This window comes from Necator americanus, chromosome X (genome assembly GCF_031761385.1).
Source record: "Necator americanus strain Aroian chromosome X, whole genome shotgun sequence".
Lineage (NCBI taxonomy): Eukaryota > Metazoa > Nematoda > Chromadorea > Rhabditida > Ancylostomatidae > Necator > Necator americanus.
This window is the reverse complement of record NC_087376.1, coordinates 15,065,585-15,080,278: the sequence shown is the minus strand read 5'-3', so window position 1 is coordinate 15,080,278 and position 14,694 is coordinate 15,065,585. Positions and strand designations below refer to the sequence as shown.

General features: G+C 40.2%; 1 protein-coding gene across 2 annotated transcripts; it reads left to right on the top strand.

The window, feature by feature from the left end:
- Nucleotides 1–5,860: 5,860 nt before the first annotated feature.
- On the top strand, nucleotides 5,861–6,601 carry RB195_023226 (uncharacterized protein; the record flags this gene model as incomplete). 2 transcript variants are annotated; one of them, XM_064210583.1, is made up of 1 exon in its annotated part: nucleotides 5,861–6,601. In XM_064210583.1, one exon carries the CDS (start codon nucleotides 5,861–5,863, stop codon nucleotides 6,599–6,601), a length of 741 nt encoding a protein of 246 aa, XP_064066464.1. The 2 variants fall into 2 exon arrangements, with proteins under 2 accessions (XP_064066464.1, XP_064066465.1); XM_064210584.1 differs by having other exon boundaries at nucleotides 5,882–6,601.
- Between the last annotated feature and the right edge of the window lie 8,093 nt (nucleotides 6,602–14,694).

Below are 14,694 nucleotides of genomic sequence, written 5' to 3'. Positions count from 1 at the left end.
TCGGTTTTGCAAAAATCTAGATTCCGGGGGGGGGGGGATCGAACTCTCATCCATTCATTTCCATTGTCGATGAGTAAAATTGTTTGTTAATAGTTGGAAATAGTGTGAAAATTGTTTTAAAAGGTGTTCTCCTTCTTTTTCAGCTGTTTTTCGTTCTGCAAAAATAATGATTCCGGCGGGGATCGAACTTTTGATCATCTCTTTATCAGTGTCAAACAGTACAATTGTGTTCCCGAATACACATTTAGAGCTCACTTATCTTTTTAAATTGTGTGTGACTCACTTTCTGACTCACTTCTAATTCATGCAGTAACGTCTACCTCGTACTAATCCGAGCAAATATACCTGGACGATATTTTTGGTGAGTAGCCAACGTGGAATGAGTCGCGGCCTACCGGTAGCATCTTCAAGTCCTTCTTTATTATCTTGACACATCTTTTAATTTTCTCGCCTAATGACAATCATTTATTGGATCTATTTATACACTAATTGCAGTATTTACAAATGTACCACGATATTTCCGCCCTTTCTCCTGACGAAAGCTTCATACGTTTAAAAGAAATTAACTCCTAACCAAAACCTGCAGCCGAGCGGCTGGCAAAGAAGAAAAAGTTAAGAGATGCATCGCTCACTTTTCCACCTACGACGACGACGACGGAAGCTGCGCTCTCGGATCAATCCGAGTACTGCTTATCGCAGTTATCGGATATTTGTTTTTAATATGCTTCTCGCGCTACTGGTAAGGGTTTTTTCCCTGTGAACACTTTTTTCAGTCTATTTGTGAGCTTTTTGAAACTCAATGCTTTCTGCTACTAACATTATTTCTGCTCACACTTGCGCTGTGAGACGAAGACGGCAAAGGAATCGTGACCGTGAACTCCAGCAACACGTGGAGTTAATCGAGCAGTCTCTCCGCTCGAGATTCTTGCTGCTCTAAATAGAAAATTAAAAGAATTTGTTAGATTTATCAGATATGTAAAGTCCAATAAACATCTTCCTGTGTTGTCTTCTCACTGCACTGTTCCACATCTCCATTCGAGCTACCTGAAACACACATTATTACAGAAATTCTACAGAAAATCAAACACAATATTCTAACCGTGTCTAGATCAGTCCATTGAGAGGTTGAATGCTTTTCTACCTCGATTATTATTCTTGATCTTCTTCAACCTGGCACACGTTACGCGGCATCTTGAACATGTAATTAACATGAACATATAATTTCTAGTTATTATTTATTCTATTAATATCGCTGCATTACAATATATATTTTGTTTTACTTGTAGCATTACTATTTTTCAAAATAATTTCTTATTTATATATTATATCCTACTATTTTAATTTATTTATTGGGCGTTTGTTTGTTTTTTTTTAAATTCTTTTTATTATACCCAATTTTTGATTGCCATGTGGGCAGCTATACTAGTAGGAACGAGATGAGGGGGTCGTTTTTGGGTGGATCTTCGAGAAGGGGTCGCTTTTAGGAGGAATTTTTCCCACCTATACGCTTGACCCTGCTGCTGAGTGCAGAGACGCTCCAGTCACTGCTGAATAAATGCGACACTTACTAGGAGGAGATTAAATCCACAAAGTCAGATGAGGAGAAGTATGAAGAGTATCTCAGTGCAGGAAATCTTCTTTTTGGGAGCATAGAGACAATCAAAATGAGCAGAAGCACTCATCAGGTATTGGTCGTTAAACTGCAAAAGAATATGAAGAAGCAAGATCAAAAAGGTGCGAAAAAGACATAACAAATGAAGTTGAGGATACTGAAGACGACACGCAAGATCAATGAAAGGATTGCAAAGGCAAACGAAATGATATATATACATATATATATATAAATGTCATGATCATGATATATAATAACGAGCTTAGTCCTTTTTTTTTTTTTTTTTTTTTTTTTTTTTTTTTTTTTTTTTTTTTTTTTTTTTTTTTTTTTTTTTTTTTTTTTTTTTTTTTTTTTTTTTTGTGTGTGTGTGTGTGTGTGTGTGTGTGTGTGTGTGTGTGTGTGTGTGTGTGTGTGTGTGTGTGTGTGTGTGTGTGTGTGTGTGTGTGTGTGTGTGTGTGTGTGTGTGTGTGTGTGTGTGTGTGTTTGTCTGTGTGTCACGAAATTCGAAAAAGGGGGTGCGACGGGTCCACCCGGCGTCAGATAGCTATAAAATGAGTTGCTACGGGTCCCGCGGCGTAGAATTGGCGCGCCGGCGCCAGATACCTATAGAAGGGGTGCGACGGGTCCACTGGCGCCAGATACCTATAGAAGGGGTTGCGACGGGTCCACCGGCGCCAGATACCTATAGAAGGGGTTGCGACGGGTCCACTGGCGCCAGATACCTATAGAAGGGGGTGTGACGGGTTCACTGGCCCCAGATACCTATAGAAGGGGGTGTGACGGGTCCACCTGTGTCGCACTGCGCGCCGGTGCCAGATAATCATGGAAGGGGGAGCGACGGGACCATCGACGGCAGATTGGTGCGCCGTCGCCAAATACCTATGGAAAGGAGTGCGACGGGTCCATCGTCGTCAGATTGGTGCGCCGGCGCCAGATTGCTATAACTGCCAGACTGCTATGCTGCTATATGCGACGGATCCACCGGCGTCGGTGGACCCGGTCATTGGTGCGCAATAACTTAGTGTGCATGACGCAAAAGACAAATGGTTGGAGCCGTTTCATAGCCGTGATCACTGGGCGCTTTGCTCTTCACCTTTATGACTCCTCTGCGTGCCTATTACCTTCTTTCGCCCCAAGTTTGCAGGATGCCGTTCTCAGAAAGTGGAAACGCGCATGCAAACAAATGCTTAAATAGTAGCAAGATGTTTATGTGATCTGACGTGGAACGTTATATTTATCAGTAGGATGATGTCTTTCACGTCATTTTATGCCGAAGCATCATTCTTTGATAACTGTTTATAGAGAACAGGAGGAAAACCCATATTTCGCGTGATACTTTTAAATTTTGTCTATAGTATATTGATAAGGAGTGTTTGAAGCTGAAGTTCGAATGTTCTCCAAATGTAGAACTGACGCATTTAAGAAGATGTTTATGAAATTTCTCTCCCTTAGTTATAATATAAAAAAGGAAGAATGATTGTTGGAGATGCACAAGTCCAACTTCGTAGAAAACGGCACTAATATTAATTTTCGTCAATCAGTGAAGGCGAGCGAAGCAAATCAGACTGGTGTATAATATAAGGAATAAATGACACGCAAATCAACAGACCGCAGCAGAGTCAACAGCGACTGATGAAATCGAAGAAAATCCTTTTAACACAAAATGACGCCATTTTGCTCTCAGAGGATAACTCAAATTCGGAAATGAGTAGGGAAGGCGATGAAGATTTCATGTGGTACTCTCAAACCAAAACAACTAAGGTTGCCACGATTTTACAGGACGAAGAAGAGTTCGCAGAATTTTGGGAAATATACGAAACGCTCGTCGACCAAAATAAGGTTTTAAGTACAGTCGAGAAAATGCTGTTGCTTAGAGATAGCCTCAAAGGGAGAGCAGAAACAGCCATAAAAGGCATACAACTGATCCCACAAAATTACAAGTGGATGATTAATGCTTTGAAAAAGAAGTACGTTAACAAACTGACCAACAGAGCAAAAATAGTATAAAAATTGATTAATTTGCCAGCAGCAAAGAATGATGCTGACAAATGTATGCACATATTCGACAAAACTCGAATGGCAATAAATCAAATGATCTCTGCAAGCCAAGATATACCACAAATGCAAGATGCAATGTGGGCAAAGGAAATTTGGAGAAATCTCCTAACACCATCGTGAAAAATGTTCTTGTAAGTATTTAAGATCAAGACAGATTAAGATCAAGAAGAAATGAAAGTCGAAGATGTTATGTATTACCTTGGAAAGGAAACTAATGCAAAAAAGTTTGTAGACAAACGCTTAAAAGGTCGTGTAAAATTTGAAAACCATCCGAACCGAAGACAATACGGTGTGGATAGTACGAAACCCCCAAAATTGGGAAAATTTTATCGTTTTTGCGACAACTCAAATCATACATCAGCGAACTGCCGAACAATCACTGACATTAAGTCAAGGCGAAATATGGTGAAAGAAATCAGACAATGCTGAAAATTTTCTCAGAAGAACAAAACGGTTATGACTGTCACAAACCTAATTGTCCTAATTGTGGCAGATTGCACAATATAACCTTTCATATTTCCAGTTCAAGTAAAGACAACAAGGCAAGATATAACGCTGGTTACCGATCGTACAACCAAAGTGTCTCCAATACCGTACCAATCACAAGAAATAGCACTACTACTCGGAATCAATACTGTAGTGTCCGTAGCAGTGGTAATGTCCGCAACAATCAGCAGATAAATCTTCATACAGCTAATCACGGCACTAACCACACAGTTGAAAGTTCCGTCCAAATTGACAAAAGAAAAGGACAGGTTGTCCTGATGACTACCGAAGAAAATGTCTGGAATAATAACACCAGAAAATTCAAAAAACTCCTGCTTTTCTTTGAAACTGGAGCTTATTGCCATCTGGATTACGCATTGCGCGTACGGTATTTGGACCGATGATACACGGCAGGGAGTCAATCATTTCGCAGCAAGAAGCGACAACGATAACACATGGTCTCGACATCGTTGAAGAACAGAATGAATCGGAGATTCTACAGAAGTTATTCGAATTAAATGGTTTAGGATTACCATCAGAAGAATGTGCTAAGAACGAAAACACGACCGAGCACTTCAAAACCGAAATCAATATTGTTTGAAAACAGCGTTGTTACCGTACCCTTTCCTTTGAGAGATAACGTCGCCGACCCAGCTTATAATTACGGAGTAGCTTACCGTCAGTTGATCTCGTTACAAAGGCATCTCTCTAGTAATATCCGCCACCATGAGTGGTGCAACAAAATAATGAACGGTTGTATTTAAAACAGAGTGTCGAAGTGGTCCACGGACAAAATCAAAATTTGGCTGGCACATACTGCATGCCACATTTCGGAGTTTGGAAACGAGAAAAAACAAAACCATTGAAGATAGCGTTTCATGCTTCTTCTAAGAGAGTCGGAATCCTTCGTGAACAAAATTCATAATGTTCTAGTCGCAAGTAGAACCAATAAAATTATTCTTCTACGCGATATTGAAGCAGCTTTCACGCAAATTAGACTAGTGGAAAATCATAAAGATTTGTGTCGCTTTCTATGAATGAAAGACATGATTAAGCCTCCAAATCGAGACAATATAGCAGAATACAGATTCAATCTTTTGCTCATCGGAAACTCGTCGGCACCAAGAATTCTAGATATGGGCTCTTCGGCATGTTTGTGTTGGGAATAGTCCGCTTTCATTGAAAATTATGAAGAACATTTATGTGGACAACATCCTCATGTGTACGAACACAGAATATGAACCATTAAAAAAATATGCTCTTTTGAAGAAGACTTCCAGTTAAATCGGCATGAATTTACGAGAATATATTTCAAACTCAACAGAAGTAAACAGAGCAACCCCAGAAGAGGATGGAGCGCCGACAGGCAACATAAAACTTCTTGGCGTCAAATATGACACCAAATCAGACGAATTTGTGATGAAAGTAACAATTCCACAGAAAGAAAAATTAATCAAACTTGACATTGTAAGCAAGATAAACTCGATTTATGATCATATAGGCCTCGCAAGCCCACTGGCCATCAAACTGAAGTCTCTAATGAGAGAAATTTATGACACAGGGACAGAATGGAAGCAATACGTTCTGCAAGAACTCTGTATTAAATGGATTTCTGTAATACAGGAGATAAACAATGTATGTATAAGGGTCAATCGACCCTTGTTACGTTCTCTCACGTCTCATACCTCAAGAATTTCTTTTTGGATGTGTTGTGACGCCAGCAAAATGGCAATATCGGCATGCGCATATCTGAAGTGCGAAAACACTAATGAGATCACTTCATTGATTAGTGGAAAGAGCAAATTAACACCAAAGAAGATCCAGAAGACTATCCCATGCTTGGAATTGCTGGCTATCCTAATAGGCCTGAGAATGGCAAAAACCATTCTTGATTCAATAAACGCTGAAATCGTTTGCGTAAAAGTCGCCAGTGATAGCGAAATAGCGAAATTGAAGGCTCTAACAAAGCTCAACCAGCAGAGTTGGCTTATTCGATGCATAGATAGCCTTGGATCTTATGAATCTTACGAAGAAATGGAAGACAATAAACATGTGAATGTTGAATCCACAAACAGGTCAGCGAAATCATCCCCTTCAATCGCAGATCTAGCTCGTTTCTCTCGCTACAGAACAGCTCTTCGAACATTTTCAGTTGTTGGAAAATTGCTGAGTAAATGGGTAAAACGATGTAATTATACCAAGTCAACATCGATTACGCTAAACGTACTCTCTCTATATACAACTGCAGATATCACTACTGCGAACGATATGGACACCTTTGAGAAACTCATCTTAGCAGCTATTCACGAAAACAGCAACGTGCGAAAATTGCAAAAAAAAAAAAAAGATTTCCGATACAAAAGACTATTAGAGACGATGAAGGTGTCATTCGATACACGACACGTATTCAAAACGCCAATCTACCGTATGACACAAAAATACTAATTTTCATTCCGAATGACTCGGAACTAGCCAGGCTAATCATTCTTGACCTACATAAATGGAAACGCACACTGCGATATGGTATAGACATTAGCGCTAGCAAGACAAAGATTTTGGACACCCCTACTATCTAGAGTCATTGAGAAATATTTGCGTTCTTGCATTACGTATAGAAGATGTCGCGGATTGCTATATGGAGCACCGGAGGTGCCACCATTGCCAACATAACGGGTAATTATAACCAAACCCTCTGCAAAGGTTGGATGCGACTAGGGCACCATTTGAGTCCAACGTCAGACGGAAAATGTATGTTTGTTTGCACACATGCCTTACTACCAGGGCTGTGCATCTTGAATTGGTCGAAAATTTGTCAGCTGATGCATTTTTGAGCAGCTTCGTCCGTTTTATATCTCGAACAGGTGTTCCAAAACACATCCGAACTCATTGCGGGACGGATTTTAAGCTGGGAGCGAAAGCGATTGAAATTTTGTTCTTGGAAGACGATGAAAATAGTGGTTCTGTGATGAGCTACAGGAAAGAATGGTCGGCTCTGTGGAAAGATGTTTTTAAAGCATCGGACGTAAAAAATTGAACACGTCGTCACTTGAACAAATGACTGCAGTAATATCAATAATTGAAGCGAATTGAGAATAATTAACACTCACCCGATGACAAAAGTAAGTACAACGGATGTTGATGAAATACCGACAAGACCTACTGACTTCCTCCAAGGAAAGCTTAAATACTCTATTCCAAACACGCAATTACAGTGCGGTAAAAGCGATACGTCATATGACCCGGAGTTGCTTCAGACAGTTCGGCAAGCACAAGAAGCTTTCAAGTTTTGGGAAACGCTACAATATTTTGAGAACAATGGAACAGAGAATATTTCATATGTTTGAGAGATAACCAAAGAGTGCTACTAAAACAACCACGACATGTAACAAATATACCGCAAGGAAAAATTGAAAATTGAAATTGAAGAAAAAATTGTAGAAATTGTAGAAATTGTACTTATTGAGCAAAAACTTCATTCAACTAGGAATTGGATGTACACCAAAGTACTGGAAACAGTACCACGTGAAGATGGTTTTGTAAGATCAGCGAAACTTCTTCCGCCAAATAAAAGAGTTATCTAAAGACCACTAAACAAGCTATATTCCCTGAGAATACGTAGTTTGGTGGAAGACCGCCTTAAAGAAGTTGAAAAAGACAGTGTTACTGTTCGTGTTCAAGAGAGAGAGAGAGAGAGTTTTTAAGAGAATTACCTTCCTGTAGAATTCGTCCAACTAGACAATCAAAAACATGTGCCTTAAAGGTCATCCAAGAATTTGAAAGGAGTTTTGAGCGACCCTCTAGTTCTTCAAGTAGACAGGTATCCACATATCTGCTGATGGCTATGTTAGCGCTCTCAACTATGTGTCCAGTGACAGCAAATGAGAACACCTCAATAAATTGCAACGGAGGAAGAGCAGAAATGACGCATCCTACATCAAGATTTGAGCTGTGCATCACTCTATACTCTATTCTAAACACGCAGTTAGAGTGCTGGCGATACGTCATACGATCCCGAGTTGCTTCAGACAGTTGCACAAGCACAGGAAGCGTTATTATTTTCGGAAACGATCGCTACAGTATTTTGGGAGCAATGGAACGAGGAGTATCTCACATCTTTGAGAAATAAAAAAGGAGTGTTACTAAAACAACCGCGGCATGTGACAGATACACAATTGGAGAAATAGTACTTACTGAGCAAAAATTTCTTCCACTTTGTAATTGGATGGATCATCATTACATTACAAATACATTACAATCATCATCATTATATGGAAATAGCACGATTACGTTGCGATCTGAAAGTGAGAGCGCAATGGTTTTCTCGACTGTGAGGTGCGACCCGCCAAACTTTTGCGAGAAATCTGCCTCTATAATAATCAATAACCTTATAGGAACCCTCACTGTTGGCCAGTCTAACAACGTTAGTTTTCTCCTCGATCATAACCATTATGTAGACCGTGTGGTTAATTTAAAACGATAAAGGATAAAGTCACTGGTGTATCAATCCACTTGGGTTGCGCCATTTTACTGGAATTCGTATTCGTTGAGGTTTTGGAACGCGTATTGGCCAATGCAATGATTTGCGGAGGCAGCCGATGATCAAGTCAGTGTTTTTATCCTCCCAGACAAGTCTGGTACCAATTTGTCGACCCCGGAGGGATGAAAAGCTTGGTTTGCACTAGGGCGGTTTCGAACCCTCGACTGTGGAGCTACAGCGGACCTCTAACCGCCACGCCCGCCCTCGTGTGGTTAATTAAATGCACACGAAATGCGAAGAGGAAAGGGCTAATTTCCACAGTAGAAAAAGAAACGGTTCCAATGAGAACATTCAATCCGGACGAGATCAATATAGTCTAGTCTCAAGCAAAGTGGTGGGACACGGCTCTCTCCAATAACGACCCCACCACCACTCCTCTCTTCTTTTTCTCCTTCTCCAACGTTCCTGCGGCAGTTTTCGGCTCCTGCCAATTCAATATATTGGAAATTTCATGTATTTCAAAAAGAAAAATTGAAAATTAGCCGAGGAACGAATGGCAAAAGAGAAAATCGGTAACTGACAGCTGACAAGAAGCGAAGAAGCACCAAATAGCAGAAGAAGAATATTTGCTGAAATGATTTTGAAATATTGTTATTAAAATATTTCCATTCTATTCTGTTCTACTTTTATTCTAAAGTTTATGAAATATCTTTAAATCCTGATTAAGCGCATAATACGACCAAAAAATGGAAGAGTCCGAGTGCGTAGGTCCAATTAGAGGAACGTCGAAAAGAAGCGAAAAAATCAACATTTTGTCCCCACAATATGACAATTTGACCTCGCAAGTTGGACAACCGACTGAGACAAATTTTTGCAAAAGAGATGAAAATGTGGAACAACTTCTATAAAATGAAGAATTTAAATTAACGCAGTTGACATTTTTGCAACTTCCTGCTGCTCCAAGCGGTGTTTGATGTCGTCAGCGTCACGCCAATGGCTCAGTCCGTGCGAAGAAAATGTTCAGCGTTGAGCAGAATGCACCAGTAGCGAGAGCATCTTTGTCTACTCCACCAGGGTCCCTTCCTCTTCAGATGTCGAGGGTTTCCCAGGGCATGGAGAATGGTCGGTTTTCAATTGGCCATGATACCGCACTCGAATATGGCAATGTGTCCTCGCAGGTTCAACTCCCAGCTGAGGCAAATTTTTGCAAAAGATGGAAATTTGGAACAGCTTCTAAAAAGTAAAGAATTTAATTTGACGCAGTTTACAACACTTTAAAAGTAAATTTAACAAAATTTAATTACCAAAAAACCTCAGATTCTGTGCACACTGTTAGGTCTGGGAGATAGCGAATAACTTCGTCATAAGAGGACCAAAAGAAGGAATTTAGGTAGCGTCTAGGAGAAGGTTTGCCCTAAAAACGGTCATTAAATGCCTCATTCGGGTGTCGAACCTGCGAGGACACATTGCCATACACGAGTACGGTTCATTGCCAAGAGCCTGATGAAGGAAGTCAAGGATGCTTTCGCTACTGGTGCATTCTGCTCAACGCTGAACATTTTCTGAGCCATCAGCGCCACGCTGACCTCATCAAACACCGCTTAGAGCAGCAGAAAATTGCAAAAATGTCAACTTTTGGATTTTGCTCAAGGTGCAGCTCGAACTAGGTCTTAGCGGCTTGACAATAAGTTATCTTTTATGCTAAACATTGTCATCTTGCGTCTTCACTTTTTCCAGTGGTTTTTATCGCAAACAACCAATGCTTTCATCAGTGCTTTATAAAAGAATTGAATGAGTTTATTTTAAAGGTATAGAATTAAGATAGATACGTACACTGTTCTCCTTTCTTTCAACAGAGCCCGAACTTCTTCAACAATATTGGCTTCTGAAAGTAAAAAATTCAGAAAAGTTCGCTCCAACTTTTTATACTTCCTGAAACACGTTTAAACTAACTCAAAATTCATTCTCCAATCAGTACCAGTGCTAAGACCTCCGTTTCCATTTCTTTGTCCCATCTCTAGAACTTTGTAATATAATATTTTGTAGTGTATGTAATTAAAAATATTTCTTAGTTTAATGTAATATTTTGTAACGCATCTAACTGATTAATATTAGATAATATTTTGTCATTATTATCATGCTATGTCCCATTCATCTACTATTCCACTGCTCGCTCGTTTACGATCATCTCCCTTACGACCCCCCCCCCCCCCCCCCCTTTGTAACCCCCTCCCTTTACGACTCCCGATGCGAAAATCTCATCACACGCTTGACCCTGAATATACCGTCCACTTTGTTGATTTGTGACACACTCTTGACATTAACAATCATGGTAATTATAAGTCAGAACGGATATATGCGACACAATAGAGAGGTAGTATGCGAAAATCGCGGAAACTGCATTCACGACTACAATGAGGAAGTTCTGTTTAATAGAATCAATTCCGGTCTTTTTATTCAAATTAACCATGCTAACAAAACTATCGAACTTATAGAGATAACATCGAGACTGATCAAACTGCCCTGTTGTAAAGTTTCGTTGTTTTTCACTAGGGAGGCGAAACTCAAGATCTGCTACACAACAAGATGCTCGCAAATAGGCTCATGCACTCAGTCTAAATGCAGTAGAATTAAGTACGACGGAATAGTTCCTGAGTTCAAAACATCATCTCCATACCCAGGCTACTCAATTTGTGGGAATACATGCGGTGGTATAGCATGCGGTTGCTTCCTACCATTTCCAGCATGCACATTTTTGAGAATTGCCGATGTTCCGAAGAAGTCGCAGACTGGCTATGAGGTAGTAAGTTGCATGGAATGGCGACCAATGATTCAAATCATTGTTAACTTCATGTTCTGTAATACAGGAAAACTGAAATCTTTCAGTTTACAACCTTATGTCGAACAAAAGTAAGACTGATTGTCATTGACAGTGATTTTTCCGCAAAAACCACAATCTCCGTTGATGGACAAAAGATTCATTGTAGACCCAATGGAGGCTATGACGGTAGCAGATTATTATCAACTTCTTGAATGTGAGTCAGAAGCGTCTGCTCCCGATGCCTTTGTAAATTGCAGGAATCGCATGATCCGCTCTTGGGAAAATATGAAAGCACCACAAACACGTCAATACTCCCATGATTCTTTTCGAAATTTGAGAAAAGGAGTATCAAATGTAATGTCCATACGCACTACGTTCACAGAAATCTTCAGTGATAGTAAAGAAATCTATGCGCTCTCCAAACAAGCAGAGATCACTCTCGCTACAGAATCCAATTTGCTTATTGGTGGCACCGAGTACATAATCAATCAACCACGTGAGATCTCTGTTCTGGGGATCAAAGGGTGCTACAGCTGTAGCAAAGGCGCAAGAATTTTCAAGTCATCAATCAACTCCTTGGTTATAATATAATGCGAGAATCACGTCTTCCCCATTGAATGTGGTATAACAAACACTTCTGTGCAAGTTCTCCTAGATTTCGAGTATCCTGTAGCGTCACAAGTGTGCCACACATCATGTTATGAGAAAAATGTCACCTTCGATCTACAAGGAACACTCTTGAACCATCCAAATAGCTAGAGAAATTTGCTTTCGCAAGCACAAGTGCAAGAACTAGATGCAGAGAATTCATTTCCAGTTCTGATCTACCTGATCTAAATCCACTAGTGAATACTATAAAAGTACACTGGCATATAGCCCTCAGGCCATGCGCTACGTCGGCTGTAGCCACTGGTTTGACGTACTTATTTGGAACTTAGTCCTAAGTCTTACTGGTGTTCAAAATAACGCTGCTGCTATTAGTCACCGTAATCAAATAGTAGAGACATTCAGCATTGTAAAGGGTTACATTCTTGGAAGTCATCTTATCAAGATGGCGGCCTACGAGGCTTGTTTATTTAACGATCGCCCACAAGGAGTTTCCTGTGTCTGTGGCTCCTTGTGAGCACAGACAGTTGACAGTTTCCTGTGTCCGTGGCTCCTTGTAACACAGACGTTCGTCAGCTAATAAATATTCCACCACTGAACCACAATTCATTAAGGCACAAGCCAAAGCAAAATATATAGTGCAGAGAAGGGAACTAATAATTTCTTCGCACCATTACAGTATGTAATCATATAATACTAAGTAATATCTTGTCCAAGTTATCATGATATCTTTCATCTAATACTGCCCATCGCACACTGCCTTAAAATTTTTCATTTAATATTGCCCATCGCATTCTCCCTTTATTTTTTTCATTTAATATTGCCCATCGCACACTTTCTGATCTTACGTTTAACTGGTAAAGCTTTAGGAAAAGTTCTATAAAGGATAACTTTTTGGATAAATCTCTAATCTACATCTTCATCTACATCTCATGACATTAGTTTTCACTTCCTTCAGCAGAAGCCCTCAATTCGTTCCTAAGAATGTGTGAACCTTCTAAAATAAGGTGTTTAGAAATCTCATCTGAAGACTCGAGGTCGAGAACAGGGAGATGTACTTTGGAAGAAAAAAAAAACAAGAATAATCACGCATGATTGAAAAACTTTATTGAGGCAAACCGGTGTCGACGTAAACACACCATTCGCTAAAGAAGACCAACACTAGGAAAATGTAGAACTCCGGAAAAAAAGCCATAACTAATTGCAGAGATAACCCAGTATCTATAAGCATCCTATACCGAAAAGCTCCCATACGTAGTACGCATTCTTATTCATCGTAGATACAGTAAGGTAAAAACGACATGAAACACGGTACAGTCACGCAGGCGGTTGCACTAGAAGTCGAAGCGTATTCAAGCTAGCGTAGTAGTCGAGGTGGGACCACTGCGAATAGTAGCAAAAAAATGGTGCTAGCAAGGGTCCTCCTTCGAATCAACCGCTACACATCACCGCGCCATTTACGTAACTGCGCCGTGCTTCATATCATTTTCACACTATTATATACAGGTCAAATATGCACATTCCACATAAACAGCACCCTGCTACAAAAACCTTCGTCTAGGAGAATGGGATTTTTGCGCTGTCTTCAGCCACAAAATGCGTATGACTCAGAATGCCTTTGATCAAAATCTATGTGGAGCCTTTCAAAATAAAACCTCTGGAAAACCACCACCGCTATGTCACTTCGTCCGTAGCAGTGTTAGATATTTAATGTCTAGATATATTCCTGGAAGATCATCATAGTAGCCATCACAGCCCATACTGCTTATGTAAACATACTTATGTCCATTTCACACAATACTTCTTCAGGGGTGCGTAGCGTTAGGTACTCGCAGCCTCTGCGACAACTTATCCTCAGGGGAAACGACTGGCAACTTCGATCGTTAATTGCGCTGCGAGATAGTTAACAGCGTCACCAGAGCATTGCGCTGCGTTCGCCCTATGCCCCGCCTATCACATCGTCCATCTTTGGGCCTCACCGTCTGAAGTGTGAAACATGCCTCGCAAGAGCATGCTATCTCTGGTATTGCTTCTGTACGGACCATCGATCGCTTACGTATAGATATACGTCGAAGGATTGCACTAGAATTGCCAGAAATAGAAAATAGTAGTGTTTTATTTCTGTAAAAAAACAAGTCGAAATTCTTACAAACTAATGCAGTATTAAATAAATACAATGCACTAACGCATTAAATACTCTGTATAAATACAAATATATGGCTATATCTCCTATAAAATTTTTCCAATCACAAATCTACGTCTTCCAACGACCAGGTTCTCGTTTTTACACTTTTCAACTTTTATTTTGGAACGTTTTCAGCTTCATTCATGTCTTCTGATGCTGTTTTGTTTTTGTACAAATCATCTACGTTTTGCTTCATTTCAGCATTTTCATCTTCTACTTTGGTACGTTGCTGCCATTTTGCTCTTTGAGCCTTCTTAGAAGTCAACTTTATCACTTAATTGCAATACAAACACGGCAAATGACTTCATTGACATGGTGATGGATGGGCGTGGCTTAGTGATCATAAGTGGACTAAGATATGTCTGCTCTGGCCTACCGACAGCCTCTTCCGCAGGCACTTGTCCGGCTGCGGGCACCTAACGACCGTCCCCCACTTCTTCAGAGGTATC